At 54.8% G+C, this 27,998-nt stretch overlaps 1 protein-coding gene across 3 annotated transcripts; it reads right to left on the bottom strand.

The window, feature by feature from the left end:
- Positions 1 to 1,490: 1,490 nt before the first annotated feature.
- Positions 1,491 to 27,980, bottom strand: DHX34 (DExH-box helicase 34). Of its 3 annotated transcripts, none has more exons than XM_036885519.2 (17): positions 27,902 to 27,980; positions 24,014 to 25,013; positions 21,661 to 21,972; positions 19,419 to 19,673; positions 17,348 to 17,450; positions 15,960 to 16,177; positions 13,533 to 13,707; positions 11,673 to 11,866; positions 10,999 to 11,100; positions 8,521 to 8,763; positions 8,024 to 8,197; positions 7,546 to 7,663; positions 6,733 to 6,839; positions 4,225 to 4,503; positions 3,282 to 3,458; positions 2,930 to 3,068; positions 1,491 to 2,328 (listed from the first exon to the last, which is right to left on the bottom strand). In XM_036885519.2, exons 2-17 carry the CDS (start codon positions 24,716 to 24,718, stop codon positions 2,195 to 2,197), a joined length of 3,435 nt encoding a protein of 1,144 aa, XP_036741414.2. In that variant the 5' UTR covers positions 24,719 to 25,013; positions 27,902 to 27,980; the 3' UTR covers positions 1,491 to 2,194. The 3 variants fall into 3 exon arrangements, with proteins under 3 accessions (XP_036741414.2, XP_036741412.2, XP_036741413.2); XM_036885517.2 differs by having other exon boundaries at positions 8,521 to 8,811; XM_036885518.2 differs by lacking the exon at positions 27,902 to 27,980 and adding an exon at positions 27,280 to 27,845 and having other exon boundaries at positions 8,521 to 8,811.
- Between the last annotated feature and the right edge of the window lie 18 nt (positions 27,981 to 27,998).

Raw genomic sequence — 27,998 nt, forward strand, 5'->3', positions numbered from 1 at the left:
ATGTTGGCCAATGAGAGTATCTATCTTGCTAGGTTGTGCCAAAGATTAAGCAAATCCATATATGCAAAGGGTTTAGAACATTGCCTGGCACATAGTTGGTGCTACTGAGGATTTGCTGAAGTGCTGGCAATTTCTCTTGTAAATTGGACAGAAATGCAGATGGTTAAAAAGGAGCGGAGATTCTGCGGTCTGTGCCAAAGACTCCCCACAAATGCTCTTACTTCTGAGCCAAGGATTGCACCCTTGGGAACGTGCCCTAAGGAAACAGCCATAAGTTTGGGGGAACTCATAATGCAGAGGCAGGTAAGTCCCCTGGGGCCTGTGCAGAATGGGAGGAAATGAGGTAATGGACGTGGGCAGGCCTGGGCTCGGGGCAGGGAGGCCTCCGCGGCCGAGCGAGGGGTGGAACGCACGTGTGGTAACCGGGACGTGCTTATGTTATGATCGTTTACCGGAAACAGCAGAGAGGACCTGCCGCCACCCACGCTGGAGCTTGTCTCACAAACCGCGTGCCCGCAGTCTCCTGGGCGGCGGATTCCAGAGGATTCTCTCTCCTTACCACTTTTTACAGCTTCTGCAAATTTTCTATAATGGAGAAAACTTTAAAAATAGGAATTCAAACTGTGGACAAGGATTCCTCAACGTATGCAAAACCGACAACAGAAACAGTCCAAAAGGGCAACCGGAAGTGGGATTTTGCCAGCGGGCTGTCTACACTCGGATCTTTCACCACCGTTTCTGAGAAGGCCTCTTTAGGAAGGACTTTTAATGATGTGGGGGAACACTTGGGGTCTGCCTCAGGGAGGACCCGGTGTGGTCCTGACTAGTAAGCGGGGTGAGGAGCGCCGGGCAGGGGGCGGCACGCGGGGCGCGCGCCAGTGCGGCGGGGCTGCCCTCAGGCGCTGAGCCGCGGAGGAGCTTGGTTTCCTTCCCCACGTCCGCTTTTCTGTGTCTTCTCCGCTGCCCCCCGTGTTCACCGCGCAGGTGCCGGTGGGCCCGGCTGAACCCCCCGCGCCTGGCCGCGCAGGCAGGAGGCAGCAGCTGCACCTCCCAGACGTCCTGGCAGCTGGATTCCGGATGTAGCCCAGGTTCCAGTGCGTCGACTCCCTCCAGAAGCAGAAGTGCCCCAGGGTCACAGCCGGGATGGGCGTTCTTGAGCCCAGCGGTTCCGGCGGCGGCCTCGGAGGCAGCAGCGCCCCCCGCGGGTGGGTTCTGTGCTGCCGTCCCGGGTGTCACTGCCGAGGGCCGGCGCAGAGCGGGCTCCAGCCTCCCCGCCCCTCATTCCCCTTATTAAGTCCCTTCCTGCTTAGAACTGCTCGGTCTGCAGTCCCTGCCGGAGACAATCATGTGCATTGTTTTTAAGCTCAAGAGATCATATGTATGGGCTTTCTGAGGTTTCCATGTATGAAACCTCAAGGAAAAAGTTTAGCTGTGTTCTTCAGAGATAGAAATACCACAGAGAGGTGGCGGGTTTGCCCAAGGCCACAAGGTGTTGAAATTTATCAAATTTATTTTGTTTTTAATGTGGTGAGTTGTTTTGACTGATTTTCAAATGTTAAGCCAACTTTGCATAATAAATCCCACTCAGTTATCACTGAATATGAGTTGCTGGATTTGTGTATCTGTTCGTAAGGGACACTAGCCCGTAGTTTTCTTTCCTTGTACTGTCTTAGCCTGGTTTTGGCAGGAGGGCAATGCTGGCCTCATAGTCCAGACGTGTCCCCTTCCACGTCGTGAGTGGGTGCTTATTTCCTTCCTCCATATCTGGTAGAGGTCACCTGTGAGCCCATCCACGCCTGTTCTGTTTGTAACTACAAGTAAACTTCCTTAACAGAATACAGAGTTGCTCAATTCACTGATTTCTTTTTGAGCAAGCTCTGGTAGTTTGTGTCTTCCAAGACATCTGTACCTGGAATCTGAAGTCCTGCTTAGTCTTACCTCCCCGTCTGCCCCAGGACACTCGATGGCTCGCTGCAGCAGGAGGGAGGGGAGCTAGACCCCGGGGAGGGCCCACAGGGGCAGCGGTGACTTCCAGGCGGGGCAGGGGCAGGCGTGGGGGTCCAGGTCAGTACATGAGATTTTACTCACATCTTCACACCTCTCCCCACTGGGCGGGGCCAGACCACAGCTCTCAGTCCAGCCTGGGGGTTCAGGCGGGAGTTCTGGTCCTGGCCTAGGAGCAGCCCGGCTGGGTTCACACATGCTGCCTCCGGTGCCGCAGCACCTCTGTAGGTGTGAACATGAAGTCCTTCTGGCAGGTCTTACAATGGTAGGGCCTCTGCAGGGCAGACACCTTCTGGAGGGGCTCGGGGTCGACGTCCTCAGCCCCTATAGGGGAGAAGGGAGGCTGTGAGAGGGCACTCCACTGTGTGCTCTCACCCCACCCAGATCCCAGCACCCAGCTCAGGTGCTCCCAGCCTTTGGGGAATCTGCCTCCTCCAGGAAGCCTTCCTTGATTAACACCACACACAGGCAAATCTTTACTTTGTGTCCCAGGGGGTGAGAGAGATGGAGAAAGACACAAGGAGAGATACAGAGACTGAAGAGAGACAGAGAAGTCCCCTGGGGTAAAGACCATGTGGCCCAACTGCTGCCTCCCCTACAAGGCCCGGTGTGCGGTGTGCAGGGCACTGCAGCAGACTCTGTGCTGGGTCTGCTCACTGGGGCGTCCCCGAGTGACAACAGGGTGGACATGGCCAAGGCAGAGACAGCTGCAAGGCAGAGAAAAGAACAAGAGAACACAGTCGACAGAGACAAAAAGACAGAGACACAGAGGCAGACCTGAGACAGACACAAAGGAACAGGAATGAGGTCTTTGTGACAAAGCCCAGGTGTGGCCCAGGCAGGGCCAGAGGGTTTAGGTCAAGCCCAGAATGTCTAACAAATCAATGTGGGATGGACAGACAGCTGGGTGGACACAGGTCCTTACCTGGGGAACCATTCTCCGGGGCCTCAGGGCAGGTGTTCTCGTGGGCCATACGCTCCAGCGGCGTCAGGGGCATGTGCAGGCCACAGTGCGGACAGGTCCAGAAGGTGCGGAGACAGTCGCTGTACAGGTCTGTGTCGCTCTGAAGCAGGAAGGCTACATAAGGGCTTGGCCCCCTTATCCTGCCCCCAGCTGCCAGCCTGGGACCATTCTTGGAACCCCTGGGGGATGGCAGGCCCCATTCTAAAAGCATATCCCTGCCCTAAGTTGGAATGTGGTTGGTGGTGTGGAAGACTTTGAAATCCCACCTTCAGGGGCAGGAGGGTGAGGGGCCAAGGTGGGGGTCTATGCTCACGGTGAGGCAGTTGTAGGTGAGGAAGTCGGTGACTGCGTAGCCCCCTTTGGTGGGGTGGGGGGACAGGGTAGAGCTGCCAAAGAGGCCAGAGAGGCTGGGGGCAGCCGTGACGGTCTGAGGTCCCACATAGAGATTCTGGACTTCCAGCCCCGTGAGCCGCCGGAGGCTGTAGGGCACCTGAGGAAAGACAGGAAATAGGGGAAATAGTATCAGCGCACCTGGATCCAGCCATGCCTGAAGTTCACCTCTGGACTTTTCCAGTATGGGGGTTAATTGCTTGAGCCAATCATAACATGGCTTCAGACTCTTATGACTAGAGGCTTGTGTAAAACACACCCTGATGCTCCAGTTGCCATCTCAACTGTTTTCCCCAGGCCACTTCTTTGCTCCTTGTCACTACCACGCCCAGACCTTAAGTCTGACCACCTTGCTCCTCTTCCCCTGGCAATAAGCCTGTCCCCCTTCCCTGGCTCACTGGGCCTCTCAACTCCTCCAGGAAGTCATCCTGAATTACACCCTTCTCTCCCCCGCCTCCCAGCACATAGTAGTATCCGGTGTAATTCTCAACTCTCCATTTAAAAAGGTGGGGGGCTTTCAAATCTGCTCTGTCCAATTGTTCCCATCTGCCTTCCACAAATAGACACCTCACAGCTTCCTCTCACATCCTGCACAACCGTAATATGCACCACACACACAGCAGGTGCTTCATAAACATCTGCTCAGTGAGGCCTGCAGGGGCTAGGAGTCTGTCTGGAGCCAGGCTCTGGGGTCAAATCCTGGCTTCACCCCATACCAGCTGTGTGACTTTGGGCTTGTCATCAACCTCTCTGGCTTGAAAAACCCCCAAATGTGTGCACACTGAAGGAACTGGAAGCCAGGCCTTCTGGAGTCAATCTGTGCAGTGGACAGCCCCTCTGGCCAGGGGCCCCCTGGTGGCTCGTACCTTAGATGCCGTGAACTGCAGCAGGTCCCTGCTCAGGGCCGCCACCTCCCTGAGGCTGACTGGAGCCGCCGCCTCCTCTTCCTCCCCCGGCTGCCGTCGGGCCTGATGGGCCAGCTGCTGGTCCAGGGCACTTTCCCAGTGGGCCCGGAGCCGCAGAGAAGCTGCCAGGAGCCGGACAGCACTCTCGCTGTCGGCAAGCTGGAGCTCCAGCCAGCCGTCGGCCACCAGGCGGGAGCAGTCACCATTGGTGTCCAGGGACCGGCTGAACAGCAGGAGGGACTGGAAGAGAGGGGACGGGAGACTGGGTACGAGGGGTAGGAAGCCAGCTTAGAGAGCCCAGCCCGCCTGGGCCCGTCGCCCACCTGAGCCCCGCACACACTGGCCACATGCCCACAGCACGCCAGGCACACTGCCAGGGGCTGGTGACACAGTGTGAACAAGACAAAGCCCCTGCCCCTGGGAAGCCGGCATTCTACCTGGAGAGACAAGACTAACAAAGACTAAAGAGCAGAATGCAGAGGATGTCCTAAGTCAGGACAGTCCCTGCCTGCGTCGGAGGCCGACGGCTCAGGGCAACATCTACCTCTGCACAGGCTGGGGACACATGCAGACATCTGTCAGCACTTGTCAAATGGCATACCTAGCATTTGCATGTCACTCTACATAAATTTTATTCTCAAAATCCATAAACACATACAGAACGCTACTTAATGGGACGCATGCTTAAGTGCTTAAGGGTGAAGGGCGCTGACGGCAGCAACTTACTTTTAAATGCATCAAAACTTAAAAAGCACACCCACCTATCAAAAAAGATTGATGAGTGGCGAGAGGGACAGGTGTGTGCTAAAGCAACCAGACCGCCTGCTCGTCTGTGGGGCTGTAGGAGTGGGCGCCCGCTGCAGACTTGTCTCACCTTTTCCGTTTGGGAGCTGTCGAGCTACTGTACTGGGGGAGACTCTATGGGATGGGATGGGGACAGAAAGGCAGGACTGGCTGCGGGTCGGCGGTTTGGGGGTGCTGGTGGTGAAACACGAGTTTAACATGCTCTTCTGTCTACCTTGCGTGCTGAAAATTCTCCATCATGAACAAACTGTACGGGTGGAGGAGGGGCTGAAACACCAGGCAGCTTCTCAGCCGGCGAATCTTTGCGGCCTCGAGTTTCACTAACAGCGAATGGCTGTCCCCTTCCCCGGCTCTACTGCTTCTCTCTAGCACTGATACGAGCATCTGGCCTTATCGTTTACACTTACTTGTGTTTCTGTTGACTGCCCACCTCCCCCACTCATGTACGAGTCCTACAAAAATGGGCTATTGCCGATTGTGACCGTGGCCGCACCCCAGCACCCGGAGCAGTAACTGGTGCCTGGCGTGAGCAGGGTGCTCAATAAGTGTCGGCACGAATACACAGCCGAGCAGGCTAGAGTCAGCTTCCACGGCGCCAGTGCAAAGCACAGCATCAACAAAATCTCCTGAGGCTTGGGGAGCCCCAAGGGTCTCTCTCCTCCAAGTTTCCGGGGACTGAAGCGAGGACATCAGGGTAATAGGGCCACCCACCTCACGGGCAGGGAGGCCCTGCAGCTCTGGCTCAGCCTCTTGCTCAGAGTGGCTCAGGTGAGTGACATGCCCCCAGAGCCTTGTTTTCTCCTCTATAAAGTGAGAATCATAGCGGAGCCTAGATCTGCAGGTGACATATAGTGAGGTGGCAGGTGTGACCCCCCCTGCAGTTGGGCCACACACTTACTGGCTGCAGACAGGTGCGCAGGTGTACCTGCATCCTGAGCACTTACTCAGCCTTCACCTGGTCCAGCCAGCATCCCCTCCCACCTGGATGACTACAGGGGCCTTTTTGCTTTGCTCCTTGCTTCTACCCCACATCAGACCCTATCCCAGCTCTGCTCCTGCCCCAGGGGTGGGGTGGGAGGAGGAAGGAAGGGGGTTCTGGTATGATCTGCCTCTGACCTCATCTCCATCACTACCCCCTTATCAGCTGTGCTCAAGCAATTTCCTGTGCATAGCAGGCACGCCTGTGCCTCAGGGCCTTTGCACTTGCTGTTCCCTCTGCCTAGAACAGTCTTACCCCAGATATTCCCCAGGGATCCCTCCTTATCCTCCTTCAGGTCTTTGCTCAATAGCACCTTCTCAGTGAGGCCCACCCTGATCACCTTATTGCACATGACAACCTGCCTCCTACCCTCACCCTCAGCCCACCCCTCCCCAATCCCCTTTCCCTACCTTTATGTTCCCTGAACACTTACCCTTGGCTGACATATCATTTAGCACTTTACTGTCTTTTTTTGCTATTTTCTGTCCTCCCCTGCTAGAGGCGAGCTCCAGGAGAGCAGGGACCAGGCTTGTTTGTTCACTGCTCTGTTCTCAGCCCCTTCAACAGCTCCTCGCCCACAGCAGGTGCTCAGCAGGTAATTACTGAATGAAGGGCAGGGTCTGTGCCTCCAGCCCTGGGGACAGTCACCAAACCCGGGCGCTGGGAGCCACAGGGCAGGGACTCACCTGGAGGGCGGGGACGCGGACGCAGTTCACCAGGTATGGTTTGTTGGTCTCCAGCAGGGAGACGAAGGTGAGGAGCTGGTGCTGGCTGCTCATCTTGTCCTTGTCATCTGAAAGGGTCAGGAGCTCAGGCCCTCCTCGGGCCATCCAATGACCCCTCCACACACCCACCACGGGTTTCCGGACCCACATGGCCATTTACACTCCACGTAAAGAATATGCTCATGGGTGTTACAATAAAATGTCACTTATTTTTAAATACTTTGTCGTAATGAATATGGCTTTGCAGAAACATTGTTTTGTCAGGAATGGTAGCAGCATTATGATAATGCAGAAAAAGGCCCTTGCTTCTGTTACTACAAAATGCTATGATGTCCAGGACCTGCTCTAAAATTATCCAGGAAAAAGGGGAAAAAAGCAAGGAAACAGAATAAACAAGGACGACAGAATGCTGACAGCCACAGAGGCTGCGTGAGCCCCTGCGGGCTCGTCACACTCTCTACCTGATGTCTGAACTTCTCAAAACTAAAAAATAAAGGAAAAAACAATGCAACTGGGGGTAAACTGACTAGGAATTTATAGCAGTTAAAGATTAGAGACAGAAGTTTTTATCTCACATGTTTATAAAACTAAACCTCGTCCATTCACCATTTCAATATAGCACGGCGCTTCCCTTACAGTCAGGGGGAAAGGCGGATCGGGTTCCAGAGTGCAAAGCACCTAACTAGCCCGTCACAGTGCGGGCACGGGTCCTGCAAGGCACAGGGGCCCACACCTTCCCAGGGCGCTGGGCTGGGGGGCCTGGACTCACGGTACCTCGGCTCCCCTCGCTGCCCCTGGCCTCCTGCTCCTGTGGGTGCAGCACCTCAGGGCTGCTGGCGAAGACACAGGTGGGGTGCAGCACAGCACCCTGCTTGGTCTTGGTGTGGAAAATCTGGAAAGGCCAAAGGCAGGCGCCAGGAGACAGAGGCCCTTGGACCTGCTCCTCCTGCCACCCGGGGCACTCTTCCTCCCCTCTCTTGGCCAGGTTCCCCCTCCATGTCTCAACTCAGAAATCCCCTCCTCCAGGAAGCCTTCCCTGACGTCCTCCCAGGCAGTCCAGGTGTTCCTCTGTGCCCCACCAGCCCCAACCACTCTGAGTCATATCTTGGGACAGGTCTGTCCCCCACACTGGAGTCCCATGAGGACAGGGCCAGGACTATTCCAGTCACCGCTGTGTCCCCAGCACAGAGTAAGCGCCTCGAAGATGCGCTGAGTGACAAAACACACATGGGACAGGAGCAGAGAGGCCCACCTGGTCCGAATCCTTGCGGCCGCTATTGAACGGGTCTGGGACGGCGAGCTGGGGGTAGAGGCCCCGGCCCAGCACCAGCTTGAGCAAGGCCATCTGGTCCCGGCTCAGGGCCTGGGCCGAGCTGGCAGCCGCCTGCAGCTGCTCCAGGTTGTGCCGCAGCTTAAACTTCACATCCTGGCGGGAAGGCAGGGGAGGTGGGTTCCTGGGGGCTCCCCACTACCCAGGGGCTACTATTAGGACATACAGGCCCAGGGGTCCTGTAGACTGCCAGGACCAGGGCCCGTCCATGGAAACCCATCTCCTGAGGGCAGGGCAGGCCCGTGTCCCCTCAGACCCCAGGGAGAGCCTGTGTCCGCACAGACCCCGGGCCAGGCCCGTACCCCCTCAAGCCCCCAGGGCAGGCCCGTGTCCCCTCAGAACCCAAGGTAGGCCATGTCCCTACTCTGGTAAACTCCACCCCCGCTTGCCCCAGGCTCCAGACAGCCCCGGGCGCCCACCTGGATGTCCACCTGGTCGCCGGCCGGCCGGGAGGCCGCGCTGCCCCGCTCCTCATCGCTGGAGCCGCTGGCCCGGCCCTCCTCCAGCCGCAGCACCTTGCGCCGGCGCGCCCCGCCCTCCTCGTGCTGCCGCTTCAGCTGGTACAGCGCCCGGCGCTCCCGGCGCTCCCGCAGCCGACTGCAGCTGTCTCCTGGCTTCGGGGCCCGGGCGCCAGCCAGCAGCCCATGGTCCTCCAACAGCTCCTGGGGGCAGTGGAGTCCGCGTGAGGGACGTGGCAGGCCGAGTGGGCTCTGGACCAGACAAGCTTCCAGTCTGCTTGCTGGCAAACTATCTCTCCCTTCTGAGCTCTAATTTTCTTTCAAATGGAAAATGGGGACCCCTCCCAGGACTTCCTGTTGGGTTGCTGGGGGTTGTAAGGGACTGTGTAACAACAATGTGGGCACAGACGGCTGCTCCATGGAGCCACCGTGGTCTCTGGCCAATGAACACCTGGGCTGGAGTCAGGGGGTACGGGAGGCCGGGCGCTCACTGCCCAGGGCCCTTCCTGCGGGTTACACCCTGACAGCCCCTCCAGGGCTGCCCCGGCCCTGGCCCGATGGGTTTCCTACATGTGGTTCTCAGAATGTGACTCTCCAACCAGGAGTGGCAGCATCGGGGCGTCCAGGGATTTGTCAGAAATGCCAAGTTCTATTTTTGTGTATTTAAGGAGTCTCTTTAATTTAAAAAGTATCTGGGGGATGATTTGATTCTTTTCAAACTCTTAATTAATATTATTATAGGGCAAGCCAGCTATTTGAATTTTATTGTTTTTATATATAGTATGAACTTGAATGCACTAGTTTATATATGGTAAGTTGTATATACTGTAAGAGCAGCGACATTTACTATAACTGCTTGAACTCAAATGACTGAGGAATTTTTGGTAATGGCAGTAATAACATCTTTCCTTCATTGTTGGTTATTATCTGGGACAATGGCATCTATTTTAAACATTACAGGCATGTATGCTTGTATCAGTTATCTATTACTGCCTAATAAATTATCTAAAACCTAAAAAAAATAAAAGAAATGTCAAGTCCTGGGCCTCACCCTGAATCAGAATCTCAGCAGGCAGCACAGGGAATCTGCATTTAACAGACCCCCCCCCCCAGGGCCGACCCCAGGGTGATTCTCGTGTGCACTGGAGCCCCCTGCCCTCTCCCCAGCCACACCTTCCTCAGCAGCCTCCCACTGCCTGTACCGGACTGAACCCTCTGCTTCTCACTGAACCCTGACCAATGGGGGACACAAGACATTTTGTGTGTGTGTGTGTGTGTGTGTGTGTGTGTGTGTGTGTGTGTGTGTGTGTGTCGTGTGTAAGCCCTGACCAATGGGGGACACAAGACGTGTGTGTGTGTGTGGTGTGTAAGCCCTGACCAATGGGGGACACAAGATGTGTGTGTGTGTGTGTGTGTGTGTGTCGTGTGTAAGCCCTGACCAATGGGGGACACAAGATGCGTGTGTGTGTGTGTGTGTCGTGTGTAAGCCCTGACCAATGGGGGACACAAGACATTGTGTGTGTGTGTGTGTGCGTGCGTGCATGTCCAACCCAGAGCATGGGGTGCCCACCTTTCGTCAGTTTCTCAGTGTCTGGGGCCCAAGAAAGGTTGAAACCCTGCTCCAGAAGGCCGGAGATGGTGACCGCTGAGAATGGCCAGGAGTCAGTGGTCCCCAGTGTGGGGACCCCTGAAATTGCATGGAACGCTTTGGTCGGGTGGCCACCCTCTTGGGGCCTCAATCTGCCTACCCGTAACTGAAGGGAATGGAGGACACAGGACGCATCTTACTTTCGCTGTCGGCCTACCACCCGACCCCTGACAAGGGTACAGAAGCAGGGTCCCTTTGTGCTCAGTGGAAAGGCACCCACGGAACATCAATGACACAAACCAGTGGCAGAACCGCATAGTGACGCTTAACTCTGCAAACCCTCACGGGGCCCATGTGGGTGCGGGCTGTTCTCGCTCTCCATGTATCAACTCACAAGCCCCACAGGATGGCCGTGAGGCAGGCAGCTGCTGTTCTCATCCTCCCCGTTCCCAGAGGGAGAGCTGAGGCCCAGAGAGGCGCAACAGCATGGCCAGGGTCACAGTGGCAGTGAATGGCAGAGCTGGGGTTCACCACTGGGACATCGGCTCCAGATCTGGTGCCCCAGCCACGGCCCCATGTGGCCTCCCGGCACTCCACCTGAGCAGCAGCTCACTGCCACGGAGGGAGGCTCTTCATGAGGAACGCCACGACCACTGACCCTGAACACCCCCCCGGGAGCCGCCTGGACCACTACCCCTTTGCCCTGCCGGGCCACCCGCACACCCAGCTGGCTGGGGGTGGAGGAGGTGGGGGTAGGGAGGGACTCTGATCACTGTCAAACGGAGAAAGGGTGTGTTCTGGAGTGAGCCCACACCGCCCCAGCCCCCCCACTGCCTCGTCCTGAGCCACACCTTGAACTGGCGCCGCAGGTTGGCCATCTCATACAGCCGATGCTCCTCTACGCCCCGGCGGCGGCACCACTTGCGAGAGTTTCTGCTCCGTTCAGATTTCACCTGGGTGGAGGTACAAATACCAGGGTGTCAGGGCCTCCAGCTGGCGGAGGGGGCAGGGGGCCCAGCCACCAGCCAGCCCACCCCAGCATGGACCCAAATCCCAGCCGCGGGGAGGACATGGGTCAGGAGGGAGGCCTGCTCTCCTCCCAGGTCTCAGCCCTCCTGTCCCCTCCTCCAGGAAGCTGTCCCAGACCACACGGGGTCAGATATCCCCTCTGGGCTCTCTCAGTGCCCTGGACTCCCCACTACAGCCCGTTCTGGGCGGTCACTGTCTAGGATGGGTCTGCCTCCCTACACTGGCCTGTGTGCCCCAGGAGGGCAGGTCCAGGTGGTTTTAGCCACTGTATCCCCAGTACAGCCCAGCACGGGGCCAGGTCCCGAGGAGGGGCTCGGGGAACATGGGCTGGACATCCAGGTGCCACCCTGCATGTGCTGGTCCCATGCCTGTGGGAATGGAAGGTGGAGACAAGACCCCCTTGGGTGGGGGTGGGAGGCACGAGAAGCCACAGCCTCCGGGAGCCCCTGGTCCCACGCAGAACGAGACAGACATGTGGCCCGGTCACCAGCCTCACCTGCACCCAGTTGTTGAAAACATTGAAGAGCGTGAAGGGGTCACCCTGGTCACTCTCCAGGGGTCGCCGGGCAGCCGCACACTCCAGGTTGCTCTGGACGCTGCGGGTGAAGGGGGACTGGACGCTGAGGGCGGCCGCAATGGTGAGCATGGGCTCCGCCAGATGGAACATGGAGCCCAGGATCAGCATCTTCCCTGGGGCAGATTCCAGGCTGAGCCTCGGGAGCTCCCGCCCCATCCTGCGCCCCCCCGACCTCCCTCTACCTCGCCCAGAGGGACAGATCAAACCCACACTGCACTATGGTCACATAACCTTGGGCAAGGCCCCGGTGTCCCCACTGCAGCTGAGAGAACCACAGTTCCCGCCTCCCTGGGTGTGTGGCAGGCGCTGAGGCGAGGGCTACTACTGCCAGCATGGCCACCACAGCCGTGGGCTCTCCTCCAAGGTGCAGGCAGAGGAAGGAGGGGCGACCCAGAGGGAGGAAAGAGGGGCCGAGAAAGGGGGAGGAAGCCAGCACAGTGGGGCAGGCGGGGAGGAAGGAACGGGGGGGAGAGCCCCTGCCCTCTGCCAGCAGCCCGGACAGGAAGGCAGGAATGCCATTCCCTGGCTGCACTAGCCAGATGTGAGCCGCCTGCCCCCGTCAGTGCCTGCACGTCATGCATCTGACTCATCCTCACTGATGGCCTCTCTGGAAAAGTTCCTAGTACACATCTAGCCCCGTAAAATAAAGGTAGGCAGTAAAACAAGGCTGTGCAGGACCCCCAGCTGTCACCTCTGGCATGTCCCTCCAACCCTCTGTGCCTGTTTCCCCATCTGTGAAATGGGTGAACAGCAGAGTCTACTGGCTGTGAGGATGAACTGTCTCACCTGTGAGGGGCTCGGGGCCTCACCGGCACAGAGTAAGACTGCTGACCGGGTCACCTCCCAGCTCTGCCCTATGTGTGACACTGGGTGAGCAAACGACAACCTTTCTCTGAGCCTCGTTTTCCTCATTTGGAAAGTGACTCATTCCTACCCTGCCTCCTGCCTGATCAAATCCCGGCTTTATGGCTCCCGTGCTCCAGACCCTCCATGTCTCTCCACCCCTGGCTGAGCTTCACATGCCTCGTCTGTACGAAGGGGCGCCCAGAGGCCCTGACCTTACCAGGTGAGAATGAACTGACATAAGGTCCATAAAGCCTTTGTCTGACACACAGCAAATGCTCACAGAATGTCCTTTTTCTTCTCAGATCTGATTCTCCTTGCTCTAGCCCTGTTTCCTCTCAAAACAAAGAAAAGTAACTATCTCGTAGCCATGGGAGGCCCTCAGAGCTGCTGCTACACAGCCTCCTGTCTGCACTGAAGCTCCCGGGTTTTGCAATGACAGGAGACTTCAACGAAGTAACACAGGCAGAAGGTTCTACAGAACATCATGTTGGGAAATGGTGCCACAGGGGCAGGGTGTGTCATGCTCAGTGAGGAATATCCGTGGGCTGCAGATTAGTGGCAGAAATAGAATGGCTCGAGTCAGGAAAATCACGCCAGATGAACATGCTTTGGTCAGCGAGCTTCTTGGGAGGGGCAGGGATGACTCAGGAATGAGCAAGAGGAAGGAGCAGGCAGCTCCGGCATCCTTACAACAGCAAAAGAGGGGCCACCAGGGTGGAGCTGAGGATGGGCTGTGCAGAGAGAAGTATTGAAACACACACTTGTTTACTGCTGGATCCCTGGTGCCTGGAACAGTGCCTGGCGCTGAGGACTTGTGAGTGAATGAACAGAGCCCAGAGAAGGAACGCGCTTGCCTACGTGTCACTCAGAGAGTGAGTGGTATGCCACGCCCACTGCTGGAGACCCAGCTGGTCACCCCAGGGAAGTCCTCACCAATCACGACATCCACGGGCAGCTGGGCCAGCAGGGACCCAATGGGCGTGAGGGCTTCTGAGCTGTCCAAGGCTCCCTGGTCCCGGAGGTAGAGGATGGCCGTTTCCAGGCTGGCTGGTGGGGGGGGCTCGATGAAGGGGAAGGATCGGGGATCCCCCACACTCATACTCTTCATCTGGAATGAGAACCGAAACTCTCAGGAATGGGGAACACACGGGCCACTGTGGAGCATTTGGCAGGAGTCAGCAATCACAAACTTGCAATACTTTAAAACTCCCAATGTCAAGGCCCATCGTGCAGACACGGGGGTGGGGGGACAGCCACCATCTGTCTGCCTGCCCAGCACCTCTTCTCTCAGATCCTGGCCAGGGGGCGAGCACACGACCTAAGCTGGACCAGTCTCAGTTTCTCAGTCCCCAGCTGCCTGAGCTGGGCCAATCAGAATCCTCCCCGGGACTTTGCCGGCACCCTCTCCGGTGTGAGGAGCCCAGACAGAAGCCCAGAGCTGCTGTGTATTTTCCCACTGCTGGATATTGGCCCACCCACAGTCAGTGGAGGAATCCTTAATTGTTCCTAAGCCAGGAACACCTCCCACAATAGACACACAGATCTATAAAATTCCCTTTCCTGCTTACAATAGTTTCAGTTGGGTTTCTCTCACTTTTGACCAAGAAATCCTGATTAATTCAGAGGCCCAGAGTGGCAGCAGGTGTGGGGACAGTGAAGTGAAACACGTACCCATCACCAGGCGTGGCATGGGATAAGCTAACAGTACATCCTGAGGGCGAGTGAAGGAAGAGCTGGCATGGCGGCTCGAGTGCCCGTGAGAGTGTGAAAGGAAAGCTCAGAGGGCCTGGGCGCTCAGCCGGTCTCCCAGTGAGGGACCTGCGCGCCCGGCCCTGATGCAGAGGGCACCGAGTTCGGGCCGCCCACCCTCCTCCCTGCGCACCAAACTTTGGTATGTTGGAGAGAGCACTCAACACTCATTAGAAGATCTTTAAATTAGAAGCTCTGGGTGTGGGTTAAGGCACATACTTGTTTTCTAAGCTCTCCACGATTCCAACGTGTAGCTGGGTCTGCAAGTCCCTGCTCTGGCCACTCAGGCCCCGCCATGCCCCCGGACAACCCCAGGTCAGAGAGCAGACGCAGTGACCCTGACACTCAATTCTGCTGACAGGAGGGAAGATCAGCCGGGGGCTTCTGGGAAAGGGTCCCGTGGCCTTAAAAGCAAGACCCACACGGGGCAGCTCTTTGCTTCTGCCTCAGGGTGCTTCTACCCATGGCTGCCAGAGCCAGAGGGCACTCGTGAAGCAGGCTCTGCTGCTGGCCAGCTGCGTGACCGGCATCAAGTTACCTGACCTCTCTGGGCATCTGTTTCCTCATCCATAAACTGGAACGATGAGATTACCTCAAAGGGTTTTCGTGAAGATCAAAAGTTATGTACATAGAGCAATGGTGCCTAGCCCACAATAAGTACCATCGCCAAGATCTTCATCATCATCATTATTAGGAGATAATAATTATCAGGAGCTGCTGGCAGACAGAGGCTGGAAAAACAGAAAAAGCTCCCAACCCTTTATAAAGGCACTGATCCATTCACCTAACCAGGCCAGGAGCCTCCCTAGCTTGGTTGACTTCTTATGTGAAATGGTACATTTTCCATACTGTTCAAGCCAGTGTTCTTCGAACAGCAGGCTATGCGGGTCAGGAACTCCACAGAGTGGGTCATAATTGGCATTTAAAAAAAATTAAGTCAAATACAAATTCTCAGAGTGCATCAGCCCAGGAAGGAGGCTGGTTTGGGCCACTCCTACGCTCACACCTGCGTGGCAGATGCCATGGGCTCCTCCCCACTTCCCAGAGACGGCGCTGCCCAGCCTCCCCTCTGGGGCGCTCTGAGCAGGGAACCACCACGAGCGGACCTGGCCCTCCGCCCACCCAACTCATCCCCAGGCTCCTCCCACCGCTGGCCGGCACAGCTGATGAAGAGACCCCAGGGGGGCGATAGAGCCCCAGGAGGAAGGGGGCCTGGTTCCCTGCATACAGGAAGCGGCCCACCAACCTGAGAACTCACGTCCGGCTGTGCTGGCCCTTATATGTGTGGGTCTTTTGTCCCAGCAGCCTAATCTAAGTGAAACTAACTACTGTGACATGAGTCATGACATAAAATGTATCCAGAAACCCCGGTTTTAAAGGCCACTCTGTTATAGCTGAAAGCATTCTAAGCCATGACTCTGTGCATTTGGAAGACAATTCGCATCTAAACATGGGATCTGACACTTGGAAGGGATGAGTCGCACTCAGTGGCCTGCCCAGCCCTGCCCTTCCTGGTCCTGAAATCCTGGGACAGGGTCTGTCTAAACATCTCTGAAGTTCCTCCCAGGCCCCAACATCCAGGACGCAGTCCCCTCCCTGCCCACGTCTCACCTGCAGCACCAACGCATCCAGGGCTACCCGCCGAATCTCCGGGACGGCGTAGGGGGCGAAGGCATCGTAGTCCGATTCGGCATAGAGGCGGAAGCAGACGCCAGGCCCTGTGCGGCCCGCCCGGCCCTTGCGCTGCTCGGCACTGGCCTGACTGATCCAGAACTCCTGCAGCCGCTGCAGTTTGGCCTGGGGGTCATAGCTCATCTCCTTCACCTTCCCTGTGGGGAGGAGGGGCGGCGAGGGAGGGGATCTGCGTGCAGTAGCCACCCATGCACTCCGCGTGCCCAGCCCTCCCCCAGCTGTTCACTCCGACACCTTCACTTGCTCCTTCATTCCGTGAACACTGACCAAGAGCTTATTCTGGGCCCGACCCTGACATTTTGGTAATATATTCTTTCCTCACCCACACATCTTTTCATTTACTTTCTCAAGTCTTTGCTTATTCAAAAGTTCCATCATCCGACTAGTATTTAGGTACCTACTGCATGCCAGGCACTGTACTAGCACTAGGGCTACAGCTGTGAGCAAAATAAAGTCCCTGGTCTCAACAGATCTGAACAGTGGGGCTGAACGGAAGGCCACATTTCATCAATTTTAACACCAACCTTTTCTCACCTTTTACTGTCCCTGAAAATGGGATGCACCTTCAAATCAATGGCATGTCAGTGCTAAAAGGACAGCAGTTTACAATTTTCTTAGTAGTACATAAAGTTATGGAATGTTTCATCATCGATGGTATCCCGGATTTAAGACATAAGGTAACTGCTAACAATCATCCGGTGTTCACTCTGCCGCAGGTACCATCCTAAGTACGCAAGCCTATTAACTCATTTACTCCTGCACTGAGCCGAGGGAGGCGCTGTTACTGCCATTTCACAGTGAGCAAACTGCCACGCACAGCATCGCCGATGCGACCTTGGTCACAGGGCCAGCAGGGCACCTGCCCACGCCCACTCCCGTGTCTCCCAACAATGCTAAGCTGACTTTTCAGAGAAGTCAAGTTGGGAAGACAGGCAATAATGTATCAACAGATATAAATACAATGCTCACACTAGGAAGAAAAGGCTCATAAGGGAGATGACAGCAGAAAGGGAAGGGGGAGATCACTCAGATGCAGTGGACAAGGTGGGCTTCTGTAACAGGCAGGCCTGAAAGGATGTGAGGGAGTGAGCTATGAGGCTGTCTGAGAAAGCAGCTCTCAGCAGAGACGAAAGGAAGTGCAAAGGCCCTGAGGCAGGAGCAAGTCTGCAATGTCTGAGAAAGATCCAGATGTCTGTGCTCCCAGCCCTAAATGTCACCCACCCACTGCTACAGTCTGGAGTTCCCTCCCTACACCTACACGTCTCCAAACCCCACACTTCCCTCTAGGTCCCTGGGGTAGCCCTTACCAGAATCTACTACAAAGCGGATCCCATCAATGGTGACTGAGGTCTCGGCAATATTGGTGGAGAGGATGCATTTCCGGACTCCAGAGGGGGCCACATCAAACACCTGGGGGAAGCGAGGAGGTGACATCAGAGAGTAACTCAGCCCTTCCTGACCCGTGCATCCAGTGCCCTTCTGGACTCCTCCTGGATGTCCTCTATATCCAGGCCTACATCTACGACCACCTCTACAGCCATGGTCAAAAGAGCCTCAGGGCCTTCCACTGCACCCTTTTCCCCTCGAGTCCCCATCTCAGAGGTGCTCATCCTCCAGCACACCACCCGGGCCAGAGCCTCCACGGCCCCCCAGGGCACACAGGGCAAAGCCCAGGCACCACGCCCTCTTCAAGGCCCCTGGTGGTCTCACCCTGCCCTCCTCTCCAGTCCGTTCTCTCCGGACTTCCCCTCACAATCTGGACCCCAGCCACCCCCATCTTTCACCGCAGGACCCAAGAGACAGTCAGCATGATGATCAACAGTGCAGAGCAGCCACTGTGCCCTGTGGGCCAAAGCCAGCCTGCCACCTGTTTTTGTAGATCAAGTTTAATGTCAAACAGTCTCACCTGGTCAGCCTATGACTGCTCTCCTGCTGTAATGGTAGAGGTGAGTAGTCATGACAGAGGCAAAATGGCCCACAAAACCTAAAAATATGTACCCCCTGGCTCTTTGCAGAAAGCTTGCCAACCTTGGGTTAAAAGCACGGGCTCTGATGCCAAATGACCAAGTTCCACACCCTGGCTCTACCCCTTCTGTGATGCACAAGTGCCCACGCCTCAGTTTCTGTACCTGCTGAATGGGAATAACAACAGGACCTGGCAGAAGGGCCGCCAGGAGGAGTGAAGGAGACGGGCGTGCACAGAGCTCAGAACTCAGGTCCACGCGCAGCAAGTGCTCCAAGCATGGTAGGTGGAACACTCTTCTCCTGGCCCCCTTTCTAGGCTGAGGCTTTCTCAGCTCTCAGCTGTGGGGGTCCCTTCCTCCAGGAAGCCTTTCCTGAATCCACCAAGACTGCTCTGTGAGTATCCAGAACTTTCCTCTCTTTGTAAGATTGTCGACTACTTGCCATCTCCCCCAACAGACCGGCAGCTGCTTGAGGGGAAGGGCCATCTCCTGGCTGCCGCTGTGTCCCAAAGGGACCCCTCAGTGCAACGGGAAGCACTAGGGCCTCACTCAGAGGTTGTTTCTTCTATCAATAAACAACTGAGAGTGACCTGAAGAGACTCTTCCCGAGGTGACTGGCAGTCAGCCTCCAGGGAGCCCCAGTGAGACTCACACCCTCATCCAGAACCTTCCCACTGAACAGGGCAGAACAGGTTAACTAGTGGGATACTGTAGAAAGATGGTTTGTGATTTCCAAGGCTAGGTCATCAAAGACACTGCGGCTTCTGCTCTGGTCTCTGGGGGACAGCCATCCACCATGCCTGAGGCCCCCCGCCAACAGCCAGCTGTGTGGGCGCACCATCTCAGAAGAGGGATCCTCCAGCCCAGTCAAGCCTTCGGATGACAGCAGACCCAGCTGACAGCCAACCACACCCTCAGGAGAGACTCCAAGCCAGACCATCCAGCTAAGCCACTCCACGCTCCTGGTCTACAAAAACTATATGAGATCCTGAATTTTCACTATTCTGAGCTGCTAGGGGTTGGGTTTATTACATGACAATAAACATTTAACACAGTGACCCAGGGCCTCTCTCCTAACACCCTTCCATTCCAGCCAGTGGTCTCTTGACCTCTCCCCACACCTGCCTCAGATGCCAGTCTCCACGACTTTGCTCGAGCCTGTCCCCCTCTCTGGACTGGCTTCTTCCCTCTCCTACTCAGAATTCTCTTTGCCATCTGAAGCTCAGCCCAGAGTCTCCCACCTCACCAGGAAGCTCGCCCTGGCACACACTTCCCCACCCAAAAGGCGTGAGGAGCCCCCTCTGCAGCCTGCAGCCCTGGGTTTGTGGAATCACATCCCCTCCCCGGGCCCCTCCTTCTCCCCTGGCCAAGCTAGACCCCCACCTGCCCCCCTGGGCCCAGCCACACCGGGTACCTTGTCCTGGTCGGCCACAGACAGGGCGCTGTGCAGAGGCAGCACCACCCAGCGCTGGGTGTGGCTGGCGTAGGTTTGGGCGGCCTCGAGCACGGCGCCGATCTCTGCCATGCCGCTGAGGAAGACGAGGAGGTCACCCCGCTCCTCGGGTGGGTACTTATTGTCAATGGCCTCCAGTACCCTCAGGAAAGGACGCGGGTCCAACTTCTCCGACTTGGACGTTGTTGGCTCCGCCTCCTGTGGCTGGTATACGACCTGTGAGGAGACAGCCCCCCCGCAGGAGCACACCTGTCACTCGGCTCAGATCGTCGGGGCAGGAAGTCCACAGGCGGACGGAGAAGACACAGATCAGCCAGGCAGCAGACGGCACACATGTAGGTTAATTTGAGGAAGATGTAATAAACGGACAAAATATTGAGGTAACTGGAAGACTTTGGGGGTGCTGGTCATGTTTGATACGTTTTTAATCTGGGTGATGGCTGCATATAGGCATTTAATTTGTGAAAACTAAGCCATACACATACGATACATGCAATCTTTTGTGTTCAGAGTATAACTTCAACAGCAACATTTAAGAGGTGGAGCCAGGATAAAAACTCTAGAAAAATCACCTCTCAGAAAGCATCCTCACTCTTTTTTATGGCTGCTTAGAAGACAGGTTGATGAGTACTTAGAACCAGAAGCCACAAGGGACAGTGCGGTTCCCTGGTGCCAGAACTTCAGAGCTGTTACCAATTTTTGGTCCAAAGCTACAAGAGGAAGGAGGGGTTATCAAAACCACAAAGGAGAGAACTGGGTGGAGAGAGCAGCCGGACTTGAAAGCAGCTGGGACTTCAGCTGAGGGACACAGTCCACTGCAGGCCTGGGGACCGGCCGACCAGAAGCCAGCGGGAGAGGGTCCATTAGTGGTCAGCCTCCTGGGAAAGACAGGAGGTGAGGAAGGGAAAAGGAGATCTGGAAGGGCAAACAGAGGCGACGCAGCACAGGGCCACGTCTGTCTGAGGGCGGGAGTCAAGTCCATCTCTAAGCATCAGTTTTACCCTAGTGGGTAGAAATTCCTGGCACCGCAATACCAAGGCTGTGGTAAGGGGCTCGCATGAGCTCCTGTGTGCTAATTGTGGAGCAATTATTATTGACAAAACCAATACTCAAGCCACAGCAGATAGGTGGAGAGATGGGGGGCTGTATGGAAAAAGCATCTGGGGGAACTGAAGATCTGGGGTGTTGAAAAGGCTCTCCACCTGGTTTGAGTCCAGAAAATTATAAGAGGACCTAGAAAGCACTATTTCTCATGAAGACCATACTCGTCTTTCTTTCACCCGGAAGGTCTGTCACTTGTCCAGCTTCTTCAGCAGAAGCTGCATCTCAGGTGGGTGGCGTGTTTAATGACATGCGGGCGAGTCAGGCCCACCCCAGGACCACCGTGGGCACGGGGGGGGGGGGATCAGGCATGTCGAGTGGTGTGGGAGACCCATCGTGTCCCCAGGAAGTCTGTTCTTTCCTTCCTTGGCACGCCGTCACTGACAGCGAGCTAACATTTGCCAGCTTCCCTGCAGCCAGTGGGGCTCGGAGATGAGACAGAAGCAGCTGCGAGGTCACGTCCCACCTACAGACACAGCTTTCCCTGGGCTGCGGCTCCTTCCCTCTCCCCACACTGACCGCACAGACCAGGGCAACTCCCTGGGACAGTGGTCGGTACTGGGGGGGCTGGAGGGGGGCTCTGCCCCCAAGGGACATTAAGAAACATACAGAAACATTTTTGGCCATCACAACTCAGGGAGGAGAATGCTGCTGACATCTGGTGGGTAGGGGCCAGGGTGCTATAAACCCCCTATAATGCACAGGGCAGCCCCACAACCAAGAATGATCCAGCCCCAAATGTCAAGAATGTGGAGTGTGAGAAACTCTGCCCTATGAGACGGTAGAACAAGGAGAGAGGAGGAGCCTGGGTCCCTGAAGGACCACATGCAACAGCACTGCCACCAGCCTGCGCCAGCTGGACTATTACAGAAAAGGAACAAACTCCTATCTTATTTGAGCCTTTACATTCTTGGGTCTCCTTTCAGAAGCGCTTAGCACTCTGCCCAGCACATTGTAAATAGTCAGAAAACATGGCAGCTTTAAAATAGAGAGAGAATGTCCTGAATTGAGGGATGGCATTCAGCCGCAGAGAAAGGCCATGTCCGGGCTGGCCAGAGACCAGGCGGGCGGCCCGGGGATGTGGGGGAGGGCCAGCACTGACCGTGATGGGGAAGAGCCTCCCGGGCACCTGCACCACGGGGGCGCTGCCGAAGTAGCTGGAGAAGAGCGAGATGTTGATGGTGGCCGACATGAGGATGACCTTGAGGTCAAGCCGCCGGGGCAGCAGACGCCGGAGGACGCCCAGGAGGAAGTCGTTGTGGAGGTGCCGCTCGTGGACCTCGTCCACAATCAGGACCTGGTACTGCGGCAGGCTGGGCTCCCGCTGGATTTGCCTCAGCAGCAGCCCCACCGTCAGGAACACGATCTTGGTGGCCGCTGAACGCGTGCTCTCAAAGCGGATCTGGTAGCCAACCTGGGGTGGGGAGGGTGCAGTCAGGACAGGACCCTGGGCCGGGGCACCAGCTGCTCACCCTGCCCCAAACAAAAACCTGAGCAAATGCCGCCCCCGCCCCACTCAGACCCTGGAGTCCCACAGGCTTGGGTTTGGAAGCCACCTTCGCTGCTCAGCGCCACGGATTTGGGGCAAGCAGTCCCATCCCTCAAACACATTTTCCACCTGGATGCTGGTGGTGGGATACACATAAAGTGTTTGGCACACAGCCTGGTGTATGATACTAATTATTCATAGTTAACCTTTCTTTGAGTCCTTCCTCTGTGCCAGGCATTCCTCTAAATGCTTTACGCCTACCAGCTCATTTCATCCTCTCAACCATTAAGCAACATGAGAGCTATCCTTATTCTCACCCCACGTATGGGGGAACTGAGGTCACTCATCCACGGTAACACGGCTAAAAAATGGTATCGAAAGGAAACGTATCTTAACCCCTACCTCACGTCATACCCGGACACACACATTGATTTCAGATGAATTATGGCTATAGCTCTAAATGTAATTATTTTTTAGAAAAAGACATAGACCATCTTTAAGACTTTAAGAGTCCACAAATATTTCTTAAACAGAATCCAAAGACTGTCAACCACAAAAAGAAAATGAGAGACTGGATTATATTTAAATGAAAAAGACAACATCATTAAAAGACACCATTCAGAAAATGAAAGACAAAAAAAAGAAAATGAGAGACTGGATTATATTTAAATGAAAAGACAACATCATTAAAAGACACCATTCAGAAAATGAAAGACAATTCAAACGTAGGAGGCAAGATTTGCAGTACGCAAATCCTATAAAGGACTCATATCCCGAATCTACAAAGCCCTATAAATTAAAAACAAGGACAACACAAAAGACACATGGGATAAAGATGTGAGCAGGGAAAAATGTCCCAAAAGAGGACCTCCAAACGGCTAATAAAAACATGAAAAGGTGCTTAGTCATCGGGGAAATGCAAAATGACCCACAATGCAAATTAAAATATGACACCACTACACACCCACCAGAGAAGCCAAAATGAAAAAGACTAATGATAACAAGGGTTGGTGGTGTGGAACACGCTATACACCAATGGTAGGAGTGTGAGTTGGCAGGACCACTTTGCAAAATGGTTTGGCAGTATCTTCTAAAACTAAACATATATGCAGAACTGATGACCCACCAATCCCAGCCCTACATATACACCCAACAGAAATATGTACCAAAAGACACCAAAAGGGGTGTTCTAGAATGTTTATAGCAGCACCTTCACACCAGAGCCCCAAACTGGGAACACCCAATTCCCAGCAACAGAAGCTGGGGGCTTCCCAGTGGATGCCACGCACCTACACGCTGCACCACAGATAAAGCTCACCACTACGACCGAGTAACAGAGGCCAGACACAAAAGAGAATGCGCTTCAGGATTCCATTTATAAAAAGGAAAGAAGCAATAATCTGTGATGTTCTATCTTCAACTCCAGTGTCACAATCCAGCACAAGGACGATAACCTATCACTCAGAATAGTGACAAGCCTTGGGGCTTCAAGGCAGTAACTGGAATGGGAGAGAAACAAGAGGATTTCTGGGGGCTGGTAAACTTGGTTTTTTTATCCGAATGTTGGTTACATTAATATATTCAGTTTGGGAAAACTCACTCAGCTACATACTTATGATACGTGCATCCTTCTTACTTCAATAACTGTTTTTAGGTGGTAGAGCCTGGATTAGAACCCTAGAAATCATTAGTGAGGAAGGGTCCCCATTCTTTTTTTAATGGCTGCTAAAAAAAAAGACTGATTTAGGACATTTCCAATTTCTCACTGTTCAAGTGCTATATGGGGCAACATTAGTGTCTTTGTATTTGGACCTTATCAGGTCAACCTGCAGATGAATTTCCAGAGGAGTCATCGCTGGGTCAAGGTAAGTGCTTTTGTAACTTTTATCGATACTACCGTCTGGGCAAGCAACTTAGTCCTCCAGGTCACACTGGAAAAACTGGACACCTGTAATGTCCCCCTCACCTGAGAACCATACTGACTGAGGCTTTCAAAGCCAACGCGCTTGGCCAGGGAGATGCAGGCGATTCGCCGCGGCTGGGTGCACGCCACGTGACTGAAGCCGGCAGCCAGCAGGTACTGCGGCACCTGTGTGGACTTGCCGCAGCCCGTGTCACCGGCCACCACCACCACCTGGTGCTCCTTCAGCATCTGCAGGATGCGGCTCCCGTACTGGGCGATGGGAAGCGCTGCCCGCTCCCGCTGCAGCTTGGCCAGCCGCCCAAACGCCTGCTTCTGGCCGAAGTCCAGGTAGTGCAGCAGGGCTCGGCGGAACTCGGACACTCTCTCAGGGGGCAGGTGTCTGTCCAGCCCCCGAGAGCCCCGAGTGTCGGGGCCAAGGACCGAGAGGTTGATGCGGTAACGTGGGTCGTAAGTGCGAGGTAGGTCGGCCAGGGCTGGGACGCGGTGCCCAGGATGCCTGGTGTCCTTCTCCTCCTTCCTGGTGGTCTTGAGGTTCTGGAATCTCTGCAAGCGTTCAAAGAAGGTCCAGAACTTCTGGCACTCCTCAGAACCCTGCCGGATGTAATCTTCATCACGGAAGAAAGCATCCCCGAGGAGGCGACGTGTCTCTGGACAATTCCAGTCCCATTTCTCCACGTCCTCCTCCTCCCTGGGAGTCCGGGGTCGGTCTCGGTGACCCCTGCCCTCCTTAACTCTGGGAGGAGGCATGCCGTGGCTAATCACAGCACTGTCCCAAAACTGGCCTCCGTTCTGATCCCTGAGACCAGATGTTCTCGTCCACGCCGCCTCCTGCAGTTTTGAGAAGCCCGTGCCTGCACGAAGGGAACGCCGCCTCTCCCAAGAGCCAATTCCCCTCCTCACTGACGGCACAGGCCCACCACAGGCGATGACAGAGTAAGCAGCCAGGACCTGGGTCGAGCTGCTGACACACAGGGCACTTCACGACTCCTGCAGTGACCTGTGGATGCACACAAGTTCATCCTGGGTTTTCAGACCTTGAATGCTGTGGGGAGAGAACAGAAGACATTCATTTTTAGAAACATTTACTGAAAGCTTGCAGTTTTGAAAGCACTGGACTAGGAAGAGGGACGGACAGTAATGAGTGAGGCCACCCTGAGCCCGATCAGGAGGTCACAGTCAGGTGCAAGAGACAGACATCGCAGCAGACTCTGACAATCCAGTGACTAGGGCTCCAGGAGCCCAAAGGAACTGCCTGACCATGCTTTGGAGTCAGGGAAGGAGCCTCAGAAGAGACGTTTGATCTGAGGCCTGAAGGAACATACGTCACATGGCCAATCCACAACAGAACTTTGTCAGGAGAGAGGTGTAATATACTAAATAAGGCAAGGGTTCTTAATCCAGGGTTCACTGAGCTTCAGGAACTCCCAGGAACCTTTGAAATTAATGCACATTTTGCAAGCATGTTACGCACTGTTTTTGCCTGCCTGGTACTTCTTTTTCTGGTAACAGTATCCACATGGTTATAATTTAGTCAGAGAACCCCTATTGGTTGGGCAAGCTACAAAGGCCTGGCCAATCATAGTACCTCCTCAAGCAGCACTTGGGCTAAGAACTGGACACATGACCTGCAGAGGGCCAATCAGGGCCTTCCTCTAGGATTTACACTAGGTTGCCCGGAGAGAAAGCCCTCATTTGATCCCTAGGCAAGGATGACAGAAATCAGGAGCTGTTAAACAGGATACAGTCTTTCCTAGAAATCTATCCTAGAGAAAAGCTTCCCATGGGCACAATGAGGCACGCGCAAGTACAGTCACCGAGCAACAAGACGGCATTTAGTGCTTGAGGCTTAATTCCCTTCAACACTCCCTTTTTCAGCTACACAATAAAGTGTATTTGTGCTTGAAGTTGTTTCTCTCAACTGCTTAAATCCTCAATAGAAGGCATACCTTCTTCACCTGTGCAGTTTTCTGAAGGGAAGTCCATCACTCAGATTCTTAAAAGAGTTTATGAACTTAAATTGATTCTCAGCCTTCCTTGGTAAAGGTTTTGTCATCAGGCAGGTATGTGGGTTTGAATCTCAGCTTCATTATTCACTAGATGTGTGATCACGAGCAAATTAACTTCTTTGAGGCTATTTCCTTCATCTTCAAAATGGGACAATGCCCATCTCAAAACAGTGCAGTATTTGGGACACTTTGCCTTCATAAGGCTATTAGCAATGCTTTCACCTACTCTGCACTGTTGTCTCAAGGGCCATTACGGTTAGGAGATCTGACCTCTGTGGTCTCAGGGGGAATCAGGCCAACCCTGAGAGTTAGAGCCAGATACAGGTTTCAACCGAGGAAGAACTTGTGAGCTGACAGTTATTTCTCGTTGAAGAAGGAGCCTGTGGGAAGTGCGCATCACTTTTTGGTAAACACGCGGGCTAGGTGATGTTAGAGCAGCTTCAGAGGGAATTCCTGTTCTGAGGGAAAAGGAGAGGGACAGGGCTACTGGGATACTGAGCCAGTGAGTCTCAGGGAAGGTCTAGGAATGAAAGGGAGAGAATTCCCATCAGGCTGCAAGCTGCCTTTGTACACATGGACCCAACTGAGAGCATCCCCACAGCTCTCGAGGAGTCTATTCCCTTGGCTACTTTAGATTCTCTGGATCTGTAGTTTCTCTGTGACTGTCTCTGACGTTGCTTGGTCTCTCAGACTACCTTTCTAGGCTCATGGCTTACAGATTTGCTTGGTTTCCCTCTCTCTCTCTCCTGCCTCTCCATCTTCAGGTCTCAGTCTGTCTTTTTCAGCCCACCTTGCTCAACACTCTCAGTTCTTCCCTTTCCTGGTCTGGCTCATCTCTCTCCATGTATCTGATTTTAGTCTGATAATCCTGTGCAGCCATCTTTCTCCATTTGTCCTCTTCATACCTCCTCAGTTCCCTTTTTCATTTGCTCTTTGAATCTTTCCATTTCTGTCTCTCCAGTTCTCATTTGCCATCATGACTACCTCATCATCTCCCTCCACTTCTCCATTGAATATTTTGTCTCTTCTCTCAATCCTCTGCCACGGGTCAGGTTCTCCCCGTTTACTGTCTCCATCTTTCCGTATCTGTCAGTCGTCCCCCCATGGTTCAGTCTGTGAAAATCTATAAAGGGAAACCTCACTAACATGGCATCAGGAAGCCAGAAGGGGGGAACTCTCCTGCCCTACCACTCTCCCCATCAATTCAAAACCCCAACGGGGAAAGACGTACGTTCCGCCTCCCACAAAAAAACAGCTCCTCCTGCAACTCAGCCAAGGAGAAACTGCCATCACCCCGAACACCAGTTTTTCTCCAATGGGCTTTCATTCAGCACAAATCCCCCCAACTTCTTCCTTCTCCATGAAATACCATCCCTCTGCTTTGTTGCACTAGCCTATGGTTTTTGCCACAGCTTGCTTATCCCAAATCACAATTCTCTGTTCCTGAATAAACCCATTTTCGCTAGTAAACTTTTGTTAAGATCAACAAGCCTCTCGATCCCGCCTTTAAACTGTCCTCTTCTATTCCCGTTTCCTAATTTCCACTCTAATCTTGGTTTCCTATCTCCCAAGTTCATGGTGCGATCACATTTCTCTCCCTGTCTCCCTTGGCCTCTCTCGGAACCCCTAACTTCTTGCACTCGATCGCTCTAGTTTTCAGCTTCCGTCCTCTCTCCGGTCTTCCCGTCTCTCAGGTTCTCGAAGCTTCTTTTCGTTATTCCGTTTCTTTGTCTCGGGCCCCTCCTTCCCCGAGATACTATGAGGCGCTATCTCCGCTTCCCCCCGGCCCCTCAGCCTCCTTCAACACATCTCCTCATCTCGGGCTTTCCCTCCACCCCTCCGCAAGCTCCCCAGCTACACGACCCGACCGTAGCCCGGCAGCCGCCGCCGCCCCCGCCGCCCCGCCCCTCCCCGCCTCACTCACCGCCGCGAAAGCTCCAACTTCCGGTCCCTATGCCCCTCATGCTCCGAAGCCGGTTCTGCGCCTGCGCACGTATCGTCATGTCATAAGCCTCGCCCCA

The sequence above is a fragment of the Manis pentadactyla genome, chromosome 15 (genome assembly GCF_030020395.1).
Source record: "Manis pentadactyla isolate mManPen7 chromosome 15, mManPen7.hap1, whole genome shotgun sequence".
Taxonomy (NCBI): Eukaryota; Metazoa; Chordata; class Mammalia; order Pholidota; family Manidae; genus Manis; species Manis pentadactyla.